General features: G+C 46.6%; 2 protein-coding genes across 4 annotated transcripts; one reads left to right on the top strand and one right to left on the bottom strand.

Moving 5' to 3' along the window:
- Positions 1–10,586: 10,586 nt before the first annotated feature.
- bag5 (BCL2 associated athanogene 5) lies at positions 10,587–21,105 on the bottom strand. Of its 3 annotated transcripts, none has more exons than XM_036542833.1 (3): positions 20,870–21,105; positions 16,124–16,963; positions 10,587–14,691 (listed from the first exon to the last, which is right to left on the bottom strand). In XM_036542833.1, the coding sequence occupies exons 1-3, from the start codon at positions 20,890–20,892 to the stop codon at positions 14,151–14,153; spliced, it is 1,404 nt and encodes a 467-aa protein (XP_036398726.1). In that variant the 5' UTR covers positions 20,893–21,105; the 3' UTR covers positions 10,587–14,150. The 3 variants fall into 3 exon arrangements, with proteins under 3 accessions (XP_036398726.1, XP_036398725.1, XP_036398727.1); XM_036542832.1 differs by lacking the exon at positions 20,870–21,105 and adding an exon at positions 19,999–20,158; XM_036542834.1 differs by lacking the exon at positions 20,870–21,105 and adding an exon at positions 17,781–17,861.
- A 485-nt stretch (positions 21,106–21,590) lies between these two features.
- On the top strand, positions 21,591–26,436 carry LOC118787403 (cytochrome c oxidase assembly factor 8). The gene is made up of 5 exons (XM_036542953.1): positions 21,591–21,829; positions 24,773–24,970; positions 25,585–25,648; positions 25,811–25,901; positions 26,304–26,436. The coding sequence occupies exons 1-5, from the start codon at positions 21,680–21,682 to the stop codon at positions 26,404–26,406; spliced, it is 606 nt and encodes a 201-aa protein (XP_036398846.1). The 5' UTR covers positions 21,591–21,679; the 3' UTR covers positions 26,407–26,436.
- The last annotated feature ends 1,007 nt before the right edge of the window (positions 26,437–27,443 follow it).

The following is a 27,443-nucleotide window of genomic DNA, read 5'->3' as shown; positions in this document are numbered from 1 at the left end:
TACGGGACCCAGTCCACTTGTTAAATAGCACTCTTTCTCTCAGCTGCTCTTTCCATTATGGCGGTAATCTCAGAGCGGGGTGGATAAGATTGGCGATGGCGTTTTCCGCACGCCGGTCTATCGCGCGCCGCGCCGCGTACATCTCAGGGTTAAAAACGGACGCTTTGTTCCTCCCGGACGTCACGGGTGGCCGGTCAGCTGAGTGCGGAGGCTTTGTGTTATCAGCTCTGAGAATGCCACATTCATGCTCTGCCGCTGGAAGCCTGCCTCTCTGTCGTACAGCATACGCATTTACCCGCACAGGACTACATTTTTAAACAAGAAGGCGGGAGGAGACAAAGTCACCTTTGCTTAAATGTTAGTCCGGTTTACTCTTTGTGGACAGAGCACCATTTATTTATCATTTTAGGAGCAGTTATTCACTAAATTACAAATAATTCATGCAAGGTGTTGATTATTTTGTATGAAAAAGTATAACAATGTTGGAATACCTTCTGTGTATTTTAACACAGAATAAAAAGAGAGTTGTGAAGTCACATCTTCATGGCCCCGGTGGTCCAAGGTAGATTAGTAATTACTTTGGAAATGCTCTTGGAAACACTGGGAATATACATAGCTGACATTTACCTGGAATTCACTGTTCATTCCAATATTCTTCTTTAACTAACTGAATTTTAATGGGCATTAGTAGATGAAATATTGAAGAATAAAGAAAATATTGCAGTTCTGACATATGATGGCTGAAATTACTTGATCAGTCAGACTACGTCATTTCATTTGTTTCTCACTGTCTCAGAGCACAAGTGTCATGTCACAGATAAATGCTGTGTAAAGTTGCTTTAGCAAAGACTTAATAACTCCATAAATGTCTTATCTGTGTTTTTGATTGACACAGAGTGATGTCATTGCCTTGTGCTGAACAGAGGACCCTGTGAGCTGAACATGGACTGTAAAAAGATAAGGCTATATCAGACGCATACCGTGTCTGGCGAATGCCGTACAGCACGAACGCCACCAGACTAGATAGCGACTGCATTTAAAGAGCTCATTTTCATGTGTTTAGTGCTGAAACAGTACTCCACCACTTCCTTATTGGACAGTAATGCCAGGTCAGCCATTTTTTTAGCATGCATTACAAGGATACCTCTGAGGCTTGCGGTAAGCGTTTCTTAATTCGGTACAGTCCCTGGTTTCTCTCTTTACGGTACAGATATTATACCCTTTAGCACTCATGTCATTGGCCAGAATCCCTTCCTAGTGTTGTGCAGGAGCCCAAAGCACATCCCTTTACAGCAGTGAAGCTCCCTACCCAGTGCTACTACATGGGTCAAGGTGGCGTATTGCCCTTCTAACTGTACTGCCTGAGGTAGCTGAGGCGTGGAATATTTGTCAAACGCCTGGAATTATGCTATATTTAAACAGGACACCTCGGTCAAGAGCAGAGCAGCACTCCCTGCTGTGCTTGACACAAAGGCGCCTGGCTGCACCTCCAGGGCGGTCACGAGGCTGTGCGCTTTAGATACGGCAGGTTGACTTTGGACTTCGGCCATTTCAGGCCGCTGCTACCTGTGCTGTCCCGCCCCTCTCCAACCTTTTATGAGGAAGTTTATCCCTCAGGTGATGGCTGGCGTTCAGAGGCGCCGTGCGGCTCAAGAACAAGTGAAGGTCTGAGCCTATCAGGCCGCGGTATCTGAGAAACCACCTTATTTCACTAAGGAGAATACGGCCTTTGTGTCATCGCCTTGCTCGGGCTTACGTCAGGTTAGTGCAGATCAGGTTTACGTGGAAGCGTATCTTTTCATACTAGAGGTACTGTGGATAATAGATGTGGCTGGAGAGACAGCCACTCCCTCTCAATGAAAGGAAAGGTTCAGAATAATATTTGTTTTCCTGCGGCATAGGATCCCTCCTTTCAGTCTAAGTCAGGTGTGTCATTTTCATTTTTAATATTCTCATGACCAAGCAACATGTTTTCTCTCTGATTAAGTTTGCAGAAGGACCTGATGAGTGAGTGGAAACAGAGCACACTGGGAACAGGCTCCTCGAGATAAATGGTGGAGTGGCCTTCGGCCCAGAGTGCCAGCCGGCCCTCGAACACAAACACAGAGCCCAGTCCATTGTCCGGGTTCTGTTTGAAGATGAAAGGACTGATTCTTCAGGAATGGACGCAAGGCCAGCCACTAGTAGATGGCGCTGTGATTAGATGACCCCTCAGGGGAGAAAAATGAAAGTAAAGGACCCCGAACGCCCTTATTCTGGTGTGCTGGTATGCTGTAGCTTTCAGTCATAAGCAAGCCTCTGTTCACCGCTGAGGCTGGGGGATGGGACTCAGGCCTGCTGGCTCTGATGATGGTGATGAGAACGGCTGTTTACGGATGTTTGAACCACAGATTGATAGTGGCCTGGGGAAGTGTAAACATGCCGTAATGAAGAGGATCAGGGGAATACGGGCCTTTAAAGCACAGACGAACTAGCCAGGCTGGAGAGGAATGCATCATAGCTGAGCTGCAATGCATGTTATCCAGGTTACTAATGACGGCGGTTACTGCCTCAAAGAAACATGTTTTCTCAATTGCCCAAGCGCCTGGTCACGGGTAAATTTACCCTGTGCAACCTTGTCCTCTTTGCTCAAGGTCAGTTAAGTTTGGGCACAGCCACAGTGGTCTGCCAAGCCTTCTGTTATAACTGTGTTTTTTAAATTTTCACTCAGAACATAACAAATCAGGAGTCTGGTGGTCTGAAATTGCTGCAAGTAGGACCTAGTAAGTAGAAAAACCCATCATGAGACGTGGCAAAAATGAGGAAGTGGAAGGACAGGGAGGTTGACTCATATGAGTGGAAAAATCCTCACACAAGGACTTCAAAAATGTCTTCAGTAGCTTCCCAGACCAAGCCACATTGGTCAAACATACTTATGTAGAAATGATGAAACTAAATTGTAACTGCGGCTTGGCACTTTATGGCTGTATGGGAGTCTGAGATGTACTATATAATAGTAAAGTCACGAGTGATAAATCTCTCAGGAGGACAGACAGTTTTAGGGAACTGTGTGGCCATTTCATTCTTGAAATCTGTAAACTGCTGAACCACACACAAAAGCAAAGCGGAGCTAATCCTTGTTTCAGAATACTGTGAGGCTGAGTCTTTTGAAGACGTACCTCCCAATCACACCAAAGGTAGAGTGTGAGTGACAGGGAGGGATGATCACTGGTCTTTGAAGCACCGCTCCATGGCTACGGCCACTCATGTTTTGTTCACAGAAACAAATCCCATGGCAGCCACTTGGCCTTGAGAACTGCTCCAAGTGCGCTCTGACGCTCATAAGTCCGAAGAGCTGCTGGCATTCCATCGAGCCTGTTCAGAGCATCTCTGATGACAGCATATGATCACATGACTTCAGCTGCTTATGCAATACTCTAGAGGAAAAAAAAAGGAAAAGCAGACGGCCTTGGATCAGGAGGGGAAAGCCTGCTGTCGTGCAGATCTCAGACATGCCCTGTAATCGAGAAATGGGTTCTTTGGCTCATGAGCTGTGTGTGTGACCTCGGCAGCTGACTGCTCTACAGGGTCCGTGCGTGGAAAGGGGGCTCATCTGAGTGCCACGGCCTGCCCGCCCCACTTTTGCGCCGCTCCAGGATCGTGGCCGCTTGCCGCTCCCTCCCCGTTCGGCTCTGCTGGCCGTTGCCGTGGAGACCGCACCTTGCCACAATGCCTCCAGCTCATTAAGGATTCTGTTGCGGACGTTTTTTGGAGGTCTTCGCTTCCTTGAGCTACGTGCTTGCACATGCGCGTGCGTGCGTGCGTGCATGTGTGCGTGCGTGCGTGTGTGTGTGTGTGTAAAGTGATGAGAGACTGGCAATACAGCCTTACTCAGGATACTGAGGGAGCTGGATGAAAGTGTATTTCTAATTAGACTGGCACAATGGACTAAATCGGCCGTGAAACACACATTTTTAAGCAGGGGGCTGCTCTTTGTGTGTGCTGAATAAGGCCTCTGTCAGTTCTGTTTCTTTTATCCGGCACTGTACAATGCGAACAGTGAGAGAGGCCCTGTCAGGTGCAGACACAAAGAGCTGTCAAGAAGACAGCATGAGTGGCCAAATCCTGGCTGAGCGAGGAGACTGCTTTTAACTTGAAATTGAGAGGCCTTTGTTTCACTGCATCAGATCTTACCTGCAAAGGAGAACCTAATCCACTGTGATAACATACAGCTAAGCAACTATTCACTACCCAGTCCTCTGTCAGCTGACCGCCATGGCTGAGAGCATTCCCTCCCTATCTGAAGAGCCTATTTTCGGGCGTGAGGTCTCTGGCTGGGTCTTGCATCCTACCCTGGGCCATATCGCCCCTTCCAGCTCGCCTGTCAAATGTACGATATTAGATAGGAGGCTGTTCTCTGACACATCGATATTCGGTGCTGCATGTCAGAGCAGTGAGACCACATTGTTTTAATCTCATTGCACCCCCTCTGGCCAAGCTTTGTGACAACAAGGCGTAGACCACCACGCTTCAGATGATGTCATACAGCTTCTCCTTATTTCCTGTCATTTTATCTCATGCAATTCGATAAGAGGACATTTATTTTCATTTATGGCTTTGCATGAGGAAACAAGGAAAGGCGAATAGTGGTTCAATTTTATATGCAAGATGCATCTGGGTGTTTTATAGCGTAAGCCACTGAGTTGGTACAGTATACCAATATTATGTTAAATCCTCTTTGCAACATCGTCCAGGAAACTACTGCAAGGGTGAATTGTGCAGAATATATTCAAAGTTATAAACTCTTCAGAGGACTCCTACCCGGTGACAGATGACAGACAAGGCTGTACATCCTGTGTGATGCAGATAATGTACTGTGGGATGGCTTGCTTCAGACAAAATACACAAGCATACAGGCCCAGCTACCTCTGCAGAGTAGCCCTAGTGACTTACCACCTCAGGTATATCTGTGTACTTTAATGCTATGGGCTGTAGTGCAGGATAAATGCCCTCCCCTGGTGGAAAGACAAGGCTTCTAAAATAAAGACAATTACATGTGCTCCGTTGATGTGCAAGCATATGAAACCGTATGGCAGATATATGCATGCTCATACAAAAATCTCGATAGTGAGCTATGACTGCGGCAAATCAGTACTGTGAATGGGGTGAGACAGTCCCAGTTTACCTGTCGTGGAGATCTTGGGAGTGAGCTGTGTGTAAGTAAAATAAGTTGTTTTACTTTCACTACTAAACTGTCATTCACGACAATGCCTGCCCTGTAGCTCAGCCTTGCGCAACATGGAGGAATGCTACATTAACTAAGCGGGGAAACATCAAATAAGGCACTGGGACGCAGCCACAGAAGGCTCATTCAGAGGCCTGTCGGGGCAGCGGTAATCCAAGTTGTCATGCCGCCGCCAACCTCCGTGGCCAAGTTGTTGCGATCCCGAGGTTTCGCTCCAACCAAACCCACAAGATTGCCATTGCGAAATTTCCACTGCATGTTTGTGTGACTCACGCCCGGAGCTGGCTCGTTTCTCATGAGGGCTGGGCGGAGGGAAAATGTGTTCTGCAGCTGCGCCTCAGGACTACGTGTGATTTGGCACGGGCCTCAGCAAGCTGAATTAACCTACAGATCGGTGGATGCGCCTTGCACAAGTTTTTAACAGCCAGGTCCTGTAGTTCTTCCCGGTCCCTACTCCATCTTCTTTCAAGCACGCAAACAAGAGCATATTAATAGCCAAACCACAAAACAGGGAGAGAAAGGCTTGTCTTGGATGACTGTGTCTACTTTTCACCACATTAAAAATTCCTTTCACTTCTCCACCGGCTTTTCGGAGTCTTTTGTGGGGCTCTCGGCAGATCGGAGCGGCCTACATTTGCACCCCTCCCTCAGCTCCGCCCCCACTCCTCGCAGAATCCCACGCAGCAGGCGGGAGGACACGGATGCTGCATCAGATCTCACTCCCACTGTTCAGACCGGGGCTCTGCTCTCCCTCACACCCATCAGCCTGTCTCGCACAGACTCATCCCCGGCCAACGCCCGTTCCAGCGCAGAGCAGGAGGAGGAGGCTCGGCTATTAAGTCACTGGTGGGCAGGAGGAGTGTGTTTGCAAGGGGCCCGGGAGCCACATCCTGGAGCAGAACGGCCCGGTTTGTGCCGTCGGCAGAGCGCCGTGGCCCGCGTGCGCAGACGGGCTTTTCATGCGCAGATGTGTCGGCTCTCCCCATTGGCAGGGAGCGGTTATGTAAAGCAGCTGGCCTCCTGGCTCCGGACTGGCCGAGTTTCGGGGCGGCAAACCGCACGAGTCAACATGTGTGTGTCACAGACAGGGAAGGAGAGCACAAGCAATGAACCCCCTCCCTCCTTACACACTGACACGCTCATCTTTCTTGCTGTTGCAAAGGAAGCCATTTTCTTTTAGGTGCGTGTGATGACTGAGGTGCAAAAATAAAGCAGCCCACATTTTTACCAATTAGTAAGCAGCAGGGGCCCTGTTGGCCGGAGGTGCCAAGGAGCAAACCGTACAAAGGATCCATTTTAAATCCTCACAACACAAGCAGAGCAGTAATTATGGGACTGGGGAGAGGCCATTGGGCAACTCTTGCAGGGAAAACGTAGTGACATTTCAATATCAGCTTGTGTGCATTGCCTAACATACACATTATGTACATTTAAAAGGCAGAGGGAGCTGCATGTAAGCCGGTGTAATGGTGCAGAAGTGAGTACAGTTATGTAACATGTATTTATACCGTCCAGCACGTGTGCTGCCTCTTAAGCACCCAGGCTGGGGAGGGGGGAGAGTGGGATGGAGATCAGTCTCTCCTTCTGTGAGCCGTGAGCTAGGGGGCTGCCAATGCAAGGAAGGGATGGGGAGAGTGGAAACTGGGACAGCCAAGCCCATGTGACCGTCGCCATGGAGACGGCAGCAGGCGGAGCAGGAGAAACTGAAGCGGAGCTCCTGACGGTTGTGTCTCTTTTTTTTTATTTCCCTGCGTGTGATCTTACTTTGCTCCTAACTCCGTTCCACACTTGGCAGAGCAAACCCGCACCGCGTAAGAGCACCGCGTGTGGAGACGGGGGAAACAGGCCACCGTAACAATATGCTATTTCACTGGTGTGGCGAAGCGCTGTGACAGCATGCAGTAGGTCGCTGCAGTGCAGTGAGAAGCAGAGGGGTGGGCGTGACTGTGCGCGTGTGGCCCCCCAGGTCCCCCTCTCAGCGGTGTCTTATACATCCTGCAGGATGCAGGTAATATACTGTGGGATGGTATGCTTCAAACTGAATAGACACACATCCAAGCCCAGCTAAATCTGCAGAGCATCCCTCATGACTTAGGGCCTCAGGTATATCTGTGTACTCTAATGCTGTGGGCTGTAGTGCAGGATCAATACCTTCCCTTGATGGGAAATGCTGATCGATGTCCAGCCACCTGCCGGCCAAGCCTGCGGAAAGGGGCGCTAAAGGGTGACCTCTCGCGAACAGAGCACTAGCACGCAGCCAGTGTGTGCGTGGCTCTGTGTGTGTGTGTGTGTGTGTGTGTGTGTGTCCGGCCAACGGGAACGGGTTGTGACCTAGTTCCGCCGAATCCCCTCACCGTGAGAGACGCCGAGCCACGCCGGGTGCGTGCTGACACGCCGGGGACATCCTGCAATCCTGTCGGGAGCACACAAAGGATGCACTGTGCCCCGCCGGGATTCGGGGATGTGCAGTCTGCTCTCCCTGGCCGGGCTTCACACACATCACCGCAACATGGAGCATTGCTTAGGAAAGCCCCCCCCTCCTTTCTGGTTCAAACCAGATATTATGTTGTTGTGGATACAGTGTGCTGCCACTCGTGTGTGCCATTTTAAACAAAGGCGGCTTGGCTTGTGCAGGGCAATGCATCTGGTGCCATCTGTTGGCTGCATAAAAACCCGTAATCTTACTCTGGTAGTCTAGGGCGTGTCATTTTTTCTTTTTGTTACCAGTGTAAGAGGCATCTAGTGTAATCAAATGATATCAATTTTCCTTACGCAATTTACCAAAAAAACAATATTCAGTTTATGCGTTTACTGTACCATAATGCTTAGATATGCTTAGAAACATGTCAGCTCCTTCCTTACTTGCAATTTGTGTTTTGTCGAAAGCAATGTTCAGAGGGCAATACGCTCTTCGTTCTGAAGAGCTGGTAACACTGTTATCGATGTTTATTGTATGATATGGAACTGATGTCGTCAATGAGACATTTCTGCTTTATCACAGTTCTGCTTTATTACACGTGTGACCGCTATGTTGCATTACAAGCTGCGAAATCTGCGAGACTCGGTTTTTATCTGCGTGGTTTAAGTGTTGCATTCCAGCAGGATGAAGATGGAGCACTCCCTAGCAGACCGCGCAGCCGCCCGGGTGATTAATGGCAGCGCTGCTACTGCTGGCTGTAGCTCAGTGATCCAGCGTGTCTGTGCAGAGAGAGCCGCTCTCAGGCTACGGAAGGAAGCGTCTGTCCTCCAGCTCTGCGTCAGACGCCTCAAGCCTGAGCCCCTGTCATGGCCACGTCCCTGCGCTGTTATTAACTGTGGCTCTCGCCGGAAAGGAAGACCCTCGTCCACAGACAGACCCCACTGCTATTATCACCATTGTTGGCGGCCATTCCTCAGTGCCCCTGATTGCTCAGCTGTTTTGGGAATGGAATTTGCTGAAAAATAAAGAGAGGAGAGTGAACCCCTGCCCTGCTTTCGGTATGCATCTCCTGCTGCGTCCTCTCATTCGTGTAACAAGGAGGGGGAAAAAAAAGCGGCTGTTGCCACGGAAACGCACCTGTTCATCAGTGATGGATGTGTATCCTCATAAGGGCCACCCCTCTACCCTGCCCCTAGAGAGAGTGTCTCTTTGCTGAGCGTGTGGGTGTGGCTCCCCCCGCAGTGGAGGGAACTTGACTGTGGCGAAGAAAAAGGGGGAATCTGGGATAGCACTAGTTCTCCTGGAGAGAGAGGGATAATACTGTCATGGGGTGACAATGACACATCTCAGGCTGGTAAATGTCTGAGGGCTGATACGGGGACGTGTTTTGGCAGTGGTGGGTCGTTCTGGAGCTGGGAGGGACTCAGCATGTGTGTGCTGGGGAGGGGCAGGAGAGAACAAAGTCCCTCTGTCAGCCATTGGAACATTTAGCTCTCCTCACCCTGCCAGGAACAAAAGACAGCGTCACCTTCCAGCAAGGCCTGACCTAACCTTGGCCCCACCTACGGTTAAAACATATAAAACAAAGGGGGCTGGACCCACAGAATGGGCCAATAAGATAACCAGAAGCAGCAGAGAGCAATATCACCCGCCTGGTGCCGGGCCAGCCTTCTCGGCTTACATGAGCTGGCCACAGTCCTGCAGAGATTAAAGTGTAAATAAATATCTTAATTGAAGTTTGTCTCTTTAAAGCCCAGCCAGAAACAGATGGGATCGGGAAGAGGGGGCACTCTGCTCTGCTCATCACGCTTAAGTTGCACAGCAGTGTGGCACAGTGGTAAGGAGAGGAACTATAACCGAAAGGCTGCTGGTTCAATTCCCTGCTAGGGCACTGCTGTTGTACCCTTTAGCAAAGTACTTAATCCACGAGTGCCTCAGTAAATATCCAGCTGTATAAATGGATAAAGTTGTAAACTACTATAAGTAAGTCGGTCTAGATATCATGAGAGTAATGCAACGTGGTGAACTCGCGCTGACAGGGACTCGGCAGCGCTAGGGTTACCTCCCACGCACACAGCCATGTCCTTCTTCTGCTCCGGCGGTCAGTGGACCGGGGGGGGGGGGGAGTGAAGGGTTAGGGGACGCAGCAGCAGAAGTGTTAGTGCCCCCCCATGACCCACGCTGTCTAAGGAAAAGGGACTGAAGCCTTTCGGCTGCAGGAGTGGAAAGTTACTGTGTTGTTTGTTGAATTTTGTTCATTACCTTCTGGGATTAATTTACGCTGTGTTAAAGGGAAAGGACATCTAGGAGGCAGAGGTTTGTAGCTCTGTTGCAGTTGATGATTTCATGGTCTGATTGAAATTCTCAGTGGACTGGGAAGAGAGACAGAGATGCAGCATAACCTGACACAGACAGACAGACAGACAACAGAAATACAGTAATATCTCCTTGACCAACTATGGAAGTTTCATTGTCAGTGCACTGCGGCTCTGCACATCAATGTCCAAGACCCTACTCCAACAAAAAGTGCCACCCTGTACGCTAACTACACTTACATATGCGAATTCAGAGCATTTGCAACACATTTTCAGAGGGCTGGCAACATGATTACAAAAATTTCCTATAGTTTTCCAATTTGTTGGAAGTCATCTCAAGTCAAAAGCAATTTCAGAGCTACACTGCCCCCTTGTGGTGGCTCTTCTCAGGATGTTTGTAGATATTTTGAAAGGCCTGTAAAACTGCAGCTGCATTCCACAAGAATTATGGCTTTGTAATTATGTGCCTGCTTATTTCCAGTCAACCGCAAATATGATGTACATTGCGGGAAAGGAAAGAGAAAAATATCTCCAGATGATAGGCACATATGATGTCCATTGTGGGAAAGGAAAGGGAAAACAAATATCTCCACTCAAAAACATCAAGATAGATTCATTTATTGGGCTGGATTGGAAAATCAAACGTACAAGAAACGAACCGGTTATCTTAGCATTCACACACAATTAAAACCCGGGTGTGCTTTTGTACAAGCATCTCCTTTTTGACTTACAAACACAACAAGCCCATCACAATCACCTGTTTTTTTTTTGTAAAGATGACACTTGTTATCTTATTACCTTGTTAAATGAATTATTGTCTTTTTCGCAATATTTACAACTCTAACAAAAATCTCACCATGGACAGCAGTATGTAAACGCAAAAGTAGTGCTGGCCAAAAACTGTCCACAGATATCTAACCGATATCCAGCCACCAAGCAATAACCACTACCAGGCATCTTTTATAAACCCATACAGCTGGCTCCTTACAATGTAAAAAAATTTTTTTTTTCTTTAAAAATGATGGAAAAAAAATTATGCAAAAATAGCTTTGGTACTTGGAGGCATGATGATGACATTCTTAATTGCTACATTCTAGCTCTAATGTTTTCTTGCTTTCCTATGAGGGAGGAGATGGAAGGTTTCAGCTGGGCGTGGGGCCTTAAAGCTTCACTGGAGTTGAAGTGTGAAGCATTTCTCTTTGACAGCAGATACTTCATGTGTGGCATTCCTTCCCAATCCTGGTCTGGTTCTCTTCTCCCGCTCTCACGGACCCTGCGGTCCGAGACCTTGTATGGGAGACTGCACACACATTTTCCAACTCCACTGAATATTACAGCAGATGTATAAGGACAGAGTTCTTCCATTCAGATCCACGATTTCTGGCTCTCACTCCAACAGGCCCCTTAATCACCAAACAAATTCTTTTTTTTTTTAAACTTGATAAGGTACATACAACCATTGCCTTCCGTTAAGAAGCTGGAGATATAAAGAGAACTAGAAAACGCTGCATTGTAGTGCTAAGTGACAGACTTAAAGGACACTATTTCAGAGTTTCAGCTGATGCTTCTCTGCTGTGCCTATGAGGTGACTGGTGACTGTGTAGCCCTCCTCTTTCAGGGATTGAGTCTAAACTCATTATGTAACAGCCTTCCCAATCCTTTCCAATCCCAAGGTCTGAAATCCTTCTAAAACTGGGAATGTCCCATTCCTTTTCCAAGAACCAATGAGGCACGGTTAACATTACAGCCTCGTCTCTGTGATTTAAGCCATCTAGTCATATGAATTTGAAATTGATCTGTAAGAATAAAAGTGAGCCGATAGCTGATAAGTGCCCTTTAAGTTAAGATACTGAAAAATAATTATACATACTGTTATGTAATTCAAAAACATTTTTCAGGTTTATAAGCAAACCTGGTTATGTGTGCTTTGGTTCTGCATTACTGGGTTTGAGCCATCATGAAAGTATGCATATCAAGGCTTTTAATATGTTGTAGCTGTCACAACATATCCGATTTTAAGAGCAGAGCCCCGCAGGAGACATACTGATTACCAATTACTTCTAGAAATAAAAATAGAATACCATTGCTTGTACACCAGTCAAGTCTGACACCCCTACTCCACAAGGATGTTTTCATTTCCAGACATTGAATACACACCCTTCCAAAAAATGGAAGAAAGAAAAATAAGATTTGACTTAGTTACTGATAATTAGTAATGGAAAAATCTGTTCTTCTTGGTGATCAAAGCTACACCATCCTAACCAGGAAATGCCTCTACATTGTTTCTCTGACACTCGCTTGACGTCAGGAATTCGTTCCATAAATGAAGAGCACACTCATAAAGCAGACGTGTGTGATGAGAGAGCGGTTTAATACTGTTTGGGAATACTGCACAGTAGCCACTGCGTGCAGGCCATGCCTATTGACTGGCAGACGCCACGCTGCAGTCGGGCTCTGCAGTTGGCAGAGTGGATTATGCTGCTGCAGACGGTTGTTTCCAGGGCAGATGTGCCATGTGATGACTGTCCGGTGTAATCTGCTGCCCGGGCGCTCCCACTCTCTCTGTCACAGCGGAAAAAGGGCAGCGCCGCCGGCCTCCGAGAGGCTGGCACCGTGCAGAGGGGACACGCTCCGGGGCCATCGGATTTGGACAGATGGGCAGGGGGCAGGTGGGTTACTCGAGACAAAGAAGGGAGGGGCGGGGGGGATACAATCAAACTGAAGCTGTAAGTGCAAATCTCAGCCCGCGGCCTGGGCCCACCCCACTGTATTGTGCTGGCTGACCTTCTCTTCCCTCCACTGCGACTCTTCCGGCTCGGCTGGCTTCGGGAGGGAGGGGCCGGGAGGGGTGGAGCTGCAGGTGCGCAGGGTCACCCGGCTAGCGCCGCTCCGAGTTTGTGCTTGAGATGAATAATTTAGCAGGGAAAGCAGAGACTCTCCTCGGTGCCTCTGTGGATGGGCGGGTTACACATCTCCCCGCTGACCCACATTAAGCCCCCCCCACCCCAATGTAAGGGAGGGGGACAGGGGGGATGCATCACAAAGGAAATGGAAGGCACAGACATTTGGGCCTCTTATAAATAGCTCCCTGCGACCGGGCGGGAGCGGAGATCCAGAAAGCCCTGTCCGCTTTGATCACCGTCTCCGCTTCAGACGTGACACCCCTGGGGAGGGGCGCACAGAGCCAACACGCTCTTCTCCTCCCCTCACAATTAAAACAGGGAACTGAGTGAGGAGCAGAGGGGCTCTTCAGATCCGGGCAGGACAGGATGAGGCAGGAGTGCGGGCGGGTCCCGGAGCTGCTCGCGGGGGGTGGGGGGGGGATTCTCAGACCTGCTGTTCCCTGTTTGATGACGCTTCTGAGAGGCCATCCTTGGCCTAATTTCAGAGGGGAAAGCTTCACGCTCCACTCTGGATTCACTGCATTCTTTCCACTTTAATGTGAGACATAACATTGGTTTGCAGCTTTGCAACATTTGAATGGCAGCCAGTGACAGCTGGGGTGGGAGGGGATTTTGCATTAAAGCTGACTAAATATTAATCATAGAGAGTGAATTTAACATGAGCTGTAAGGGTCACGCTGAAAGCAAACCTCAGGGTACACAGGAAATGTATGCCATTTTGCTAGAGGGTATTTTGGGCCATATTGTTAAAGATGAAAGTCTGTGGCAGTACAAGCAAATGTAGAGCCTCAGTGTGAATCAGAAAGCCATCAGATTAAGATGCAGTTCCTCCAATCCTACCCCTCCTCCCTGTCCTAACGAGCATCGGACAGCCGCACGGGCTAACACAAAGGCAGACCAATCAGCACGCCGGCTGCAGGCCTCCACACCACATTCTAGCACCATGCCGACGGGGACAATTCAAAATCACAAGCAAGCGCTCAGGGATGCTGCGGATACTTCAAGCACACAATGGAATATTAATAATAATAATAACGCGGTTGCAAAAAGATCCGGATTCGGTTTCCCAGCGATCAGACGGGGCAACAGTCAAAAAACGGAAACATAGAGACCACCACTGCAGTGCATTCTAGCATTTCGTCAGTATTTACACTCCCCTTAAGTCCATGCCCTTTATATATACACGAATCATCACCAAACTCACAGCCTATTCCAGTTTGTGTCTGTGTGTGATACGCAGCACCCTCTGCGTTAGGGAGAGGAACGCAGGAGGCTGCGGGGTTGTGGGATCAGTACTCCCACTCGTCAGTCTTCATGTCCAGGTAGCTGAGGATGTTCTGGGCGAACTTGACGGCCTGTTTGCGGGCGACCTTGGTCATCTGGTCCCCCTGCGGGTCCACGGCGTCCAGGGCCAGGAGCTGCTTGGTCAGCAGCTCCTCCAGCATCATGTAGCTCTTGTCGGCCCTTTTGCCGTCGAAGCCCAGCACCTGGGCCTGCAGGTCCGACAGGCTGGCCAGGACCTGCCAGACGGCCTGGTGTGATGGGTGCTCGCCGGGGCCCGGCTGCCGCCTCTCCAGCGCCTCCCGCAGGTCCAGGAAGGTGATGACGGCCTGCAGCTCCAGCACGGCGCGGCGGCGGGCCTCGCGGATGCAGGGGTTTTTGGCCGTGTCCACCTGGTCCAGGTGGGTGAGCAGGCTCTGCAGCTCGGCCTTGGGCCTGAAGGTGAACTCGCCCGCCCCGCCCTGGCGGAGCACCTCTCCCTGCAGCTGGGCCACGCGCCCCCGTACCGCCTCGATCTGACGGATGGAATCGTTCTGGGCCAGGTCATACCTGTAAACACACACGCACACACACGCACGCACACACACGCACGCACACGCACGCACACACACACACGCACACACACGCACACACGCACACACACACGCACACACGCACACACACACGCACACACACACACACACACACACACACGCACGCACACACACGCACGCACACACACGCACACACACACACGCACACACACACACGCACACACACACGTTACACAGCTGAACACCATAGACTGGCCTAAAGGGAAAATACCCTCTGTCTCCTTGTCAATAAGTAAAAATGGGCACAAGAGAAAGAGACAGTTGGGCACCCATAATCACTGATAAGCAAAAATCAAAGATACAGGGGCCTAGGACATGTGGGATTCTTATACCCTTTAAATAATATCCTGTTACTAAAAAGGAACATTATGACGTCTACCACAGACTGATAGCTCCATTTACCCTGTGTATATCCAGCTGAGTCTGACAATGATAAATATTACCCTCTAACCACATCACCCTCCTCCCAGGCCCACAAGCGGTCAGTAACAGCTGAGCGAGTCTAAGCAGGTAGAGGGAAACCACAGCATGTCTCATTTAGCTTGCTACTAATGTATACTGTGGTTTGATAGTTTGCATGTCAAGACATGCCACGTTTTTTCATGCAAATAAAGCAATTCTGATTAAAAAAATATAAAATAAGTGATTTTCATTTGGAGGCATGACAAGATTAAGAGTGTTCAGAATATACCTGTTTAAAATACACTGATTTCATTTCACGGTGAGTAGATTTTGAGTGATCCTAAATCCATTCAACACCCGTGACGTACTGGACCACACAGGCCAAGAGAAACATGCAGGGATTTCTTTAAACTTAAACAGAATAAAAAACCTCAAAACAACCAAATAAAAAAGTAGTCCGACAGAAAATCACATAGGTGTAGCAGTGCAGCAGGTGGAAGCAACTAGTCATTTGAATGTTTCAGAATAAATGAATATATGCTTATGAAAACAGTAATAGGATCATTCTGACAGGGTAGTAATTTTAATGTACTCTGCCCACACATGTCCTGCATAGCTGTAAAGTGCTGCTAAAAGCAGAGTGTATAAACGTCTCGTAACAGCAATATTTAACTGTCTGAAATTTGCCTCGCAAGCAGGCACAGTTATTGGGCTGGCAGTGTAGAGTACTGGTAAGGAGCAAGGCTCTTAACCGCAAGGTTGCTGGTTCAATTCTCCACTGGGGCACTGCTGTTGTACCCTTAGGTAAGGTACTTAACCCAGAATTGCCTCAGTAAATATCCAGCTGTATAAATGGATAACACTGTAGCCTATGTAAGTCGCACTGAATAAGAGCATCTGCTAAATGACAGTAATGTAATGTAATGTAATGCAGTGTAGTGTGCAGCTCAGCCTTTGATCTGATGAAAATGAGCTGGGTGCTGTACCTGCGCGTGTCGTCCCCCTCGCCCTCCAGGTCCAGGTGCTTCAGCAGGCCGTTGATGTCCTCCACCACGCGCTTGCGGTAGTTCCTGACGGAGGCGTTGCCGGAGACGTCGAGGGCGTCCAGCTCCACCAGCAGTTCGGTGAGGATGCGCGAGAGGTGGGCGCAGCTGTCCCGGCCGCTCAGGCCCATGAGCAGCGCCACCAGCTGGCTGCGCGCCCCGCTCACCTGCACCATCACCTGGTTGATGCGCTGCACGGCGGCATGCGTGCCCTCCGACAGCGGCAGCGGCAGCGTCTGCTGCCGCGCGCGGCCCTCGATGATGTCCTGCACGGCGCAGAGGCGCGTCAGCGCCCGGTAGCGGGCCTTGCGCAGCGGCACGCGCCCGCCCGTCTTCACCTGCGTCAGCCGCAGCACCAGCTCCTGCAGCGCGTCCACCAGCTCGTCGCTGATCTCGGCGGCGCCGGCGCGCTGCGGCTCCACCACGCCCTGCTCCACCAGCCGCTGCGCCTCCTGGCTCAGCTCCTCGATGGCCAGCCGCGACGGGTGCGTGGCGTTCTCCTCCAGGTGGCGCAGCAGGCCCTCGGCCTCCTGGGCGGCGCGCTTGCGGGCCTGCTGCAGCTCGGCCTTGCCCTCCGTCTCCACCTGGTCCACCTCCATCTGCAGCCGGGTCAGCTCGCGCTCCAGCCGCCGGTACTCGCGGTCGCTCTGCAGGCCGCTGAAGGCGCACACCTGCTGGCCCAGCACAGCCACCTCTGTCTGTATCTCCTGCAGGCGTGCCATGGAGGGGTGCTGGCTGCCATTGTCCATCCTCTTCCCACCATCAAAGGGCTTCCCAAACAGGCTGCGAGGACAAGGGAGACCCGGGAACAGGTAGGTCAGGACATTCCAACACAACAGCTCTACAGCAGCCAGAGGCAGGACAACAACCCGTACTCCGAAGAGAGAGATTCAGTTACAGTCTTTGGGTTACTCCATAACAAATGCACACTCGGGAATAAATGAAGAAGTGATCACTCCAAATACGTGCACAGACAGAGGGTACTTCTGCCAGGCATGTGGAGTTTAAACAGGCGTTCCCTGCTGAGCAATGTTGACTCGGAGTGCTGTTGGAACTGCCCTTTACCCCCAATCCACTCAGAACAACTTAATGGCAAATTGTGACTTCTGGAACTCCTTCTACAGCAGAGTTCAAACCAAAAATTATGTAATACATTACTAATTTATCTCATTGATTGCAGTCCTTGGCCAAATACTATATTGACACATAGTCTCTCAACAATAGGGGCATGCTGAAACTTCTAAAAAATGCTATTTATAGAGGGGTATTCAGCCAACCATTTAAAGTCCAACTTTGCTTATACCATGTTTAATATGTAAGCACTGACTTATTCCATCCAACCAAATGAAGAACTGTTGTCTAATTAGTGACAGTGTAAAGTACCTGTGAAATACATGCGAGTCTGAATGTTTCTGCTACTTTTAAAAACTTAATTATTAGTAACCTCTGGTTAATACGAATTCAGAGTATCTGCTTCTGTTTTTTCAGTGTGACCATAACAAAAAAATTGCACACTTTATTTTTTAATCAACAAGAAAAGTACTACATAAATGCAAAAAAGAGAAATCCATAAATATGTATTCAGCATAGCGTTACTCACAAGTACTGCTGAGAGAGGACCGGCTGAATGAAATTACTGTTGAAATCTATCCCCTTAAATACACTAATAAGTTATGCGCCATTGGCATCCAGACACTGAAGATTCTAGGGGGCTGGAGAACATTTTATCGGCAGGCAGCACTGCAGTTGCTATTCCACAGTGACGTGTCTGTGATGTCACCTCAGATCTGGTCCTTCTCTTGCACTGAATCTTAAAGTGACAGCATCGCATACCACTGGGCGTTCAAAGCTTTATTTCAGGTGTGAATCCACTGGCATACAGAATCCAAACGATTCAAATGATCCATAAAACAAACTCTTATTCACCAGATGGAATGCCTCTAAATTCTATTTTGGTTATAATAAATGGCTGACCTAAACAAGAACATAGAAGCAACTCTGAGTAATTATAATCAGGGTCCTCTGGTAAACATACATAACCTGACAATACATTGCTAATCCCTATGATTCACACGCCATTGTGTGCAACCACAACAGTCGGATGTGAGGGTTGGCAGAGGAGCGAGAATAGATTCTTTTTAAAGCAATGGAACAGTCCTCCCGGGACTCATAGAGAGCCTGAAGATGCCTTGTCTTTCGCATTTATATAACAGGTTACACAAAGGCCTGTGTCTGTACTGGTTCTGTGCTGATGGCCTACCATTAAATTCACAATTAGTGAACATGACACACTCTAGACTTTGGAGCAGTAACAAACTGTACAGCTGTTCACCATTCAGTGTCCACTCTCCTGACCAGTACAACTTTACCCTTACAGCTGCCTGAGATTCTCTCAACAATACAAGTTAGTTGTTTAAAGCGTTGTCTAGAAGATTCCAACATGGTGCTTTTAGGGTACGCACCAGGTCACTTGAAACACTAGCGTGATCGCTAGCTGTCATAACTGCAGTGACAGACAATGTCTGTATCTGCTTCTGTGGTCATAGCTACGCACAGAGATAAACACACACACATACGCGCGCGCGCACACACACACACACACACACTTTACGGCAAATCTCCAATCCATGAGAGGGTGTGTGCACGTACGGCTGATTAGTGAAAAAAGAAGACACTTTAAGTATCACGAGACCTACAAGAAAAATGGGATACACTACAGCCTCACGGCGAAACACTCACCTACGAATGGCACAGAAAAGCACAGAATGAGTCATAGTGATATGCTACACAGTGGGATATAATTAACTATATGGGGAAAAAAAGGAAACACACAAGTGTGGACAGGGCCAGTACAGGGTGAGTCACGATGCCAAGCAAACGCCACAGCTGCTGTCTTCCCTCCAGATGTTTACCCTCTCACTCAGCACCAGAGACACTGGAGCAGCAGATCGAGTGGGCGTGAGTGCCCGAATTCTCAGGGGAGGGGCAGATGGTGCACATGAAGACGCTGATCTGAGGAAATCAACAGCTGGGAAAGTCCATGCCTGTTGATTTGCTCTAGCTCTCTTCCAAGCTTGGTCAGGTCATGCTCTCTGTGTCTGGACCTATATATCGTGGTCCATTTCATCAGGAAAAGCCTAATCGCAATACTGTCAGCACCAGGATGTCTGGTGAATGACTCTCAGATTACTCTCCTCTTTTTATTGGGCTTTCTGGACATGATCCAAAAATCAAAACATTTGATAAGGCGTAATATGGCTCTAGAATTGTGTGTTTATGCCAAGACTAAAAATACACCCCCCCCAAAAAAGCAACACCATGGTGCATTATGGCCTTTATTAAATGAAGGTCTTAAAAGCTGGGGTTGTTTGCCAGTTTTAGGTGTTTTTAGGTGACAGTGGCACCCACCCCCTAGAAAATGTGAACTGCACTGTAAACAAATACGGCACTTTATAGATCATTCATTCAATATAGGTTTAGTGTCAAATGCAACACTGAAGACAACTAATCAATCCACCTGCCAAAAAATATACAGTAGCCAACTTCCAGATATCCAACCCTATCATATCCTTTCCAGATATGACCGTGATGTAATACAACTGGTTCACACACATGCATACACACAGACGCCTTCATAACGCTGTTTCCTCATCATTTCTCCCAGTGATTGCAGTGCCACTTCTGATTGGTATTTGTATGATTTTTCATCAACCGAGAGACATTTTCACCCTCCTGCAGGCAGCTAAGCTGTTTCTAGCTAGCTATCTGACAAAGTGCTATGTCTCACCACCTTCAGAGATGCGCAAGAAATCTCTCACCTTTTCAAAGCGCCAAAGACATTCGCGCACATTGCGAAGGATGTCAGTTTCCATCAGCTAAAAAGCATCGGCGTGTCGTGGCATTCAAAGACACGGGTGTCTAGGCATTTTGCAACATCGGTTTTTTCGAATCCTTTCGGCAAATTCACCTCGCGTTGAGCCTAGCTGCATTGTCAACCCCTCCCACGCACGAATGGAGAAAGTGGGGGTACCAATTGTGCGCCGTGATGGGGGGGATAGCAGAACTGTCGCGACGTAAGCAAGCGAGCTCGCGAGAGCAGGTACCGATGGGACACGCGAACGCCTCGACATGTCAGCAATGCACATCTGAGCTCAGCTCTAATCCCGGGCAATGTTATTTAAACAAGCATCCGGAGTCACACGCATACCCCCATTTAAATGGTTTGATCTTTTAATTGCAATGCCAAGCTATCTAGCAAGCAAGTGGTCTCGTCGAAACTGTAGCATCAACTCCATACACAGAGCAAAATCCTATGCAGGAAACACAGACCGCGACGAAAATCCACATAACACGAACAGCTATATCAGTACCTGTGTTTCTTTGTGTAGAGTAGCGTTGGATTGATGGCTGACAACCGTACACAAAGCTGCTTCAAAATCCTGTGTCGCTAGCAGCTAGCTAGCTAGATACCTGTAGTGTGGTGGTGACCGGTGACAGCGGCGTAGCTGACCCTCACCCATATTATATTAAAAAGTAATGCAGGACAAAGTAGCTTGCTATGTACCTACTTGTACGTTATCTCGTATAAATTTTGTTAGCTAGCTACTACAGCTAGCTTCAAAGTATAAAGTAACGCAGTTACTTTAAGCTAGGTTAGCTGATGTTAGGAAAGTACTGCTTCACACTTACCTGCATAACCAGCGAACAGCCATTGGAGCAGTTGGGAACGAGAGATAAACAAGCAATCCACATCACACGCACAGCAGAGAGGGATGCAGTCAGGGCTGGTCGAGCGAGATAACGCCGAAGGCTTCCAATTCCACACGCTAACGCTGGCCAGCCTTACAGTACAGCCAGGAAGCTAACATTTGCTCATAACATCCGTGTGCCTTGCACGTCACTCTCAACCCTAGCAACGAGGACATACACTGTCCCTCCGTCAGTTAGTTTCCGAGACAAGTGTATATCAGTACAGGGTATGTTTTATTGTTATTTTTACTATTTTAATTATGGAATAAAAGGTCTTTTACCATAGCTGATCTATCTAGCTAACTTACCTGAAGTCAATTCCCTTGCTAGCAAACCGGTTAACCACCTAGCGACACAATTTGTTTAAATTTTAAATGGTCTATTCTAACTCAGCTGTGAATTCGCTATTGTTGCCTAACTTCAAGTAAATTATATTCGTCCACGAAGCACTAGCACCAACGCAAGTCTGAATAGCACGGAACTACGTTTTCTGCAGATCACAGGAGTAGCGATCCAGCAATATAGTCTGAATCAGCTGTTATAACGTTACAAATCTGGCAATATGTCGGTTGCTTTTGGAATTATAAAGGACTCAGTAGATTCTACCCCAGTGAAACGTTTTGGTCGCTCAACCACTTTAGCAGCAGGTCGTAGTCACGTGTCATGTTAGTCGTACTACTGGCTTTGCAGTTTGCGACAATGGAATGAGGACATGAGGCCATTTTTAAGGGGAAAAAAGCTGGAGTAAAAATGAACGTAAAGGCAGCAGTTTGTCAGCTATGGAGAACATACCACCAGCACAACCTACCCTGTTTTCAGACGTTGAGAAACGTTTGTGCAAGTCGCCGAACATGCAGCGCAAACGAATCAGACAGCGGACAACCAGAAAGGACAGGCAAGGTCTGTGAGTTGTCGTTAGCCAAATTAAAATAGTGGCATTGCAAATACTGTCACTAACGAGCTGTACCAGTTTTGTGTCTAACAAACAGATCTGCATTATCCTTAAGACAGTTGGTTGCTGAGTTTTTGAGATCACCGATGTCTGGCGAAAGATAAATGTACTATTGGTTCAGGCATATCCAACCGATTACGAAACGTAAACCAATACAACTCCCTGTACTGTACGTGGTATAAGACCAGTTAAACAGCAACATTACCCGAAACAGTTATTGTAACTTGTTTGTATCGAGGTATAACTGTCAAAATATATTGCCTCAGGGTATAGACGAAATGGATTTAGGAACCCGACAGATCGTAGACACACAGAATGAACCTTACTGAAATTCCTAGATCTTGTCAACAATATGACAATCTGATTTTTAGAGGAATTAAGAAAAGAGTTAACAGAACAAGTTTAATAACATGGTGCAACAGAATACCCTTGTCACTACAGAAAACAGATTAAATCATGAAATTATTTTGTGTCTTCAAACCCTGCACACATGTATTAAGGGTTCAGTGATGTCATCTTTATAATTGGGATATATATTTCGCACTGATGTCCGTTTTGCGCAATCATGACACTAAAACATGTCAGTGCAAGGTGGCTCAGGTAGACATGAGCATTTGTCTTGAAGGAGTTGAAGGCTACAGAGTCAGAGAGGCGCTGGCCTGAGGAAGAAGCCGCATGCTGATTATAATCATCTCATTCAATACACCTACTCCTCAGACAGAATAAAGTTGAGGAGCCAGAGAAATCAAATTTCTAGGTTCCTAATTTTAAACACACATCTTCAAAAAGAATACTCCAATAGCTAATGTGAATTAATCTGTAAGCCAGTTAACGAGGACTTAAAATCGTCTATATACTGTATATTACTGTGCAAAAGTATTAGACATTCTTGCAATTTTATAATTGAAGAAACTTAAAACAGCACATTTTAGCCCATTAGTCATATTTGGTTTTTCCACTCCTGAGTTTATCAATGCGGGTGATGTTTCTGTGAATTACTTTATTATATTTCTGATTAGGGTTGGGCCGATGGCTGACAGACATCACGACGTTGAGCCGGCTTCGTGATTTAAACCCTCTCCTCCCGACTCCACACAGAAAGCGGGGTGCACCCTGCTACACACACACTATAATTCTAGTGTCTCTGCTATAACGTAGAAAAATATATTAGGCCTGTTACTTATTTGCGGAGATTTCCCCGGGATCAACGTGAGCCGTAGAGCTGATGAATATGTATTTCAAGGAGTGTCAGCTAGAGCGCAAAAATGAAGGATCGGTTTATTCTAATTATTATATTAGCTCCGTGCGCCTGATTTAAAGGAAAAACTGCTTATTTAATCACACTGTACCGCCCAGCGAAATCATGTTTTAAGTTGGGCGCACACATAAAAATTATTTTTAAATCTACCCGGTTTGCACCTACCTCAGTAATTCAGGGGGCGAGTCTCTATTTGTAAACTGAGGATTAAAACTGACCTACAGAGCGAACTATCCCGTTCTCTACTATACCTGTCTTAAACAAATAAGTCCTAATCGCTATATTGTTATTAACCGTTTTTCACCATGTCTATATATAAATATTTTTAGTGTCACAACTGCGCCGTCCGGCACACATAAAGGAAAGGGAGAGTAAGTGTGCTGACTCCATTACTGATTTCATAGAAAGTTTCCTTAGTACAGATGTTAGGGCATTGTCTTACATTGAATATTTTTGGTCCATTTGATAGGGTTGTCTCGTCCGCAGATTTTCTATTGAAGTTGTGCGGGGCTAATATGTTAGTTTCTGATCAGGGAGGTGGTCACTTGCCACTTCATTTTCTTAAAGAATGAAAATGATTTTTTTTTACAATGAATAATGCCTTTTCAGAGTTTAGAAACAACTTCCAGTGGGAGACTGTTGCAGCAGTTTGAATAAACTGGAGGAATTATCTAATTACTTACTAGAAAGCATCGACTTAACATTGTTCTGAATTCCTGTGGAACTAACATTTAAGTAGCCCATTAATATACCATCTCAGAGTCAATTTACTCATATATCTTTGTGTTCTGTAAAGATGAGGTTACAGTAAAAGGCAGCAAGTGAAGGGATATGATTTTATGATTACCAACAATTGCAGCAGTGCTTAAAGCTTAAAGACACACAGTGGTTTACACTGTACAAGGTGCAAGAGGTCCATTGTTTATACATTTAAAATGCAGAGCTGAACTAGTCCTGCCTTAAGGAAATGTTGGTCTAAGAATATACACTATATGGACAAAAGTATTTGGACACCTGACCATTACACCAACAGGGACTGTAATGACATAGATTTTAATATGGAGTTGGTCCCCCTTTTGCAGCTATAACAACTTTCACTCTTCTTGGAAGGCTTTCCACAAGATTTTGGAGTGTTTCTGTGGGAATATGTGCCCATTCATTCTGGAGAGCATTTATGAGGTCAGGCACTGATGTTGGACAAGAAGGCCTGGCTCGTAATGTCCGTTCCAGTTCATCCCAAAGGTGCTGGATGGGGTTGAGGTCAGGGCTCTGTGCGGGCCAGTCAAGTTCTTCCACACCGAACTCATCAAACCATGTCTTTATAGTCCTTGCTTTGTGCACTGGGGCACAGTCATGTTGGAATAGAAAAGGGCCTTCCCCAAACTGTTGCAACAAAGTTGGAAGCATAGCATTGTCCAAAATGTCTTGGTATGCTGAAGCATTAAGATTGCCCTTCACTGGAGATAAGGGGCCTAGCCCAAACCCTGAAAAACAGGTGTGGCCAAATACTTTTGTCCATATAGTGTAATTGTTTGTATGAACTTGTGTATTAGGCCTGTATTGAACTACTTATTTGTGTGTGGCTGCTGGTCATATCTCTGTTTTGCATCATGTGTGCTCTTTGTGTTCTTAGAGGTCCAACTTTGTTCCGGTTGCCAGCTCCAAGCATGACTGGATTGGTCCCCCAGACAGGCTGTCGAATCTCCGGCCAATCATATACCATATTCCCGAGAATGAGACTCCATTGGAGAGACAGCTAAGGCACATGAGACAGGAGACAGAGGACTGGAATCATCAGTTCTGGGCCAATCAAAATCTCACTTTCAGCAAGGTTAGAGTCAGTGATTGAAACAATTGTAACAAAGAGTGGATACATTTTTGGTGATTGGACATGTTGTTATACTGCTCGTATAGTAATATTAGTAAAGTTTTATGAGATGATCCCTTCTTTAATTAAGAGACACAGTACAGCTACAGCTCATTCAAGGATACAAAATGTCTATTCTTAGTTAGCTCTAACCTTACATTCTCTTTACATCTCCTAAACATACAATTAATGCATGTTAAAACTAGAGGGGGTTTCATGCTAACTAGATAACTTGAGATGCACCTGCCATATTATTTTTTAACAGAAGAGGGCAGGCTGTTACTTCAAAAGAATAGTCTATGCACTACAAAACAGGATAAGAATATTTTAGGGAACATTTTGCCTGATACACAATTTAGTCAAATGGGTTTTCGTCATGTTATAGGTATTAATTACAGTAGTAGTTGTTATTGAATGGTATATTGTAATGCACATTCATTTTGCTAATTTTGTCAACAATAAGAATTATTTGCCCCACAGAATGTATGTCTTTTTTGACAGTATGTCAAATGCATTGAATTTTTCCAGATATACAAGTGATAGGTGAGTGTCATTCTAACGTTCCTCTTTTCTTTCAGGAGAAAGATGAGTTTATCCATATGTGCCTGAAGGCAAAGGGCCTTAATCGTAGAGATGAGAATGGTGAGCATGTCAAGTACAATCTTTTCATTACAGTGGTACCTGCTTGATTGCCCACCTATCAATTATGTTCCTTAAATATAAATAAATATTCACCATTGTTTATGGAGAAAGATAACTATAGCTAAAGAGTCATTCTTGGGGGTCTTGATGTGTGCTTTTCAGGCAGGAAGAGAACTCTGAGCAGTGAAGAGATGGCAGTTTTTTACAAAGATTTCCTTGACAAGAACTGCACGAAACATGCCAATTACAACAAGTGAGTGTTGCCTGACCTTTTCATTTATGCAGATACTGAGCAGCAAGTGGAGAATCTGAATTTTATTAGCAGTCTGTTGTAAGCATTAGGATAAATAAAACAGTACTCTCACTGGAAAGACGAAACAAATATTACATTAAGCCCTGCTAAGATTGAGACAACTGGAACCAATTACAAATCGAACATAAATCTTTCAGCAAAGCAGCAGCAGCAGCAAAAGGCTTATATTTCTCTCCTGTCCAGACTATTCAGCGTGTCCCTGTAAGGAGCTGCCTGTAACTGGACTCTTCAGCGGAAGGGATCTGAAGCGGCAGAATGCCGCTGAAGTTGATACTAGTTTGTTGTGAAGGGTGTGTGACCGTTACATCAGTTTTCTCAGTGTTTTCTGCTGTCTGTCCACAGGGAGTGGTACAGACGCAATTTCACAATCACCTTACTCATGGGAAGAGTGGCCCTGCACAGGGCCTGGAGGAGGCTGACAAGGAGACGGAGTCCTGTTACGTGACCCTCAATAAAGTTGTTGCCTGTACAGTCATGGCCGTGTCTGCTGTGTGTTACATGTTTGGAGTGTCTCTCTGTGCCTGACACTGAGGAGGAGGGGTCAGGTGACATTGGCAAAAAGACAGGTCATGGTTACCTTATAGCAGTGCAATGTGGTGTGAACAGTTTAAGTGAAGTGTGTTGACTTCAAGGTAGCCCTCCTATGAACATTGTCACTAAAATCTACACACATGCATTCGATGTTGTGGTCATCTTGCACACTTCAGTCTGAGTGGTTGTAGATTAGGGAGTGGTCATGGCAAATATTCACAGGTTTGCCCAGGTGGAGGCAACAGAAACAAGAGAGTGGAATTACAGGAGTAGCAAACATAATTATAACAATAAATACTTTAAACTTGTTTTATGAGAAAATAAAATTCTTCCTTTACATCACAAATTATAATTATCTTTTTTGTACTGGTGGAATGTGAAATTGAATGGGACAATAATCTAGAATAATTTATTGGAATCAGTATATGATCACCTCTGTCAAAGACCTTAAACCTAGACATCATTGCACTTGTTTTCCTGTAAAGAAATATTCTGATTAAATAATGCACGTGGCCTGTAGTCCAGTTTGATATTGTACTTTGATGATCTGTCACACATTTTAACTCTGATTCACAAACATCAGTCCTGTGTACAGGATTAAAAAAACTGCACAGCACACAGTATTGGGTTTATTTATGGTCATTTAAGGAAAAAATGGCTTAGGTCCTTTGGGGAAATGAAAAAAAAAAAAAACAAAAGTGGCTGTGTGCAGTTACACTGAAATGACTTCACCTTCCCTCCTGGTACAATTCAGTGATCCTCTTACAACATTCACTCCCTGGCATTGAAGGCATTAGAGGAATAAAATCCCTTTTTTCCCCTGTTTGAGTCATTTTAATGGAAAAATAGATGAAAACATCAACAGATGTTGCTTGATAAATATTATTTAAAAGTATTGCTAATTATGCCCCAAATAAATTATGCTATTTACAAAATCATGTTCAACTCTTT

Source organism: Megalops cyprinoides, chromosome 12, assembly GCF_013368585.1.
Source record: "Megalops cyprinoides isolate fMegCyp1 chromosome 12, fMegCyp1.pri, whole genome shotgun sequence".
NCBI lineage: Eukaryota > Metazoa > Chordata > Actinopteri > Elopiformes > Megalopidae > Megalops > Megalops cyprinoides.
This window is presented reverse-complemented; position numbering and strand designations above follow the sequence as displayed.

Coding starts and splice junctions, on each gene's coding strand:
- LOC118787403 (XM_036542953.1), top strand. CDS start 21,680: ATGAACGTAAAGGCAGCAGTTTGTCAGCTATGGAGAACATACCACCAG. Junction 24,971..25,584: donor AAAATCTCACTTTCAGCAAG/GTTAGAGTCAGT, acceptor CTTTTCTTTCAG/GAGAAAGATGAGTTTATCCA. Junction 25,902..26,303: donor AAACATGCCAATTACAACAA/GTGAGTGTTGCC, acceptor GTCTGTCCACAG/GGAGTGGTACAGACGCAATT.
- bag5 (XM_036542832.1), bottom strand. CDS start 20,030: ATGTGCGCGAATGTCTTTGGCGCTTTGAAAAG. Junction 16,964..19,998: donor GTCTTTGGCGCTTTGAAAAG/GTGAGAGATTTC, acceptor TTGTCCTCGCAG/CCTGTTTGGGAAGCCCTTTG. Junction 14,692..16,123: donor GAGGGGGACGACACGCGCAG/GTACAGCACCCA, acceptor GTGTGTTTACAG/GTATGACCTGGCCCAGAACG.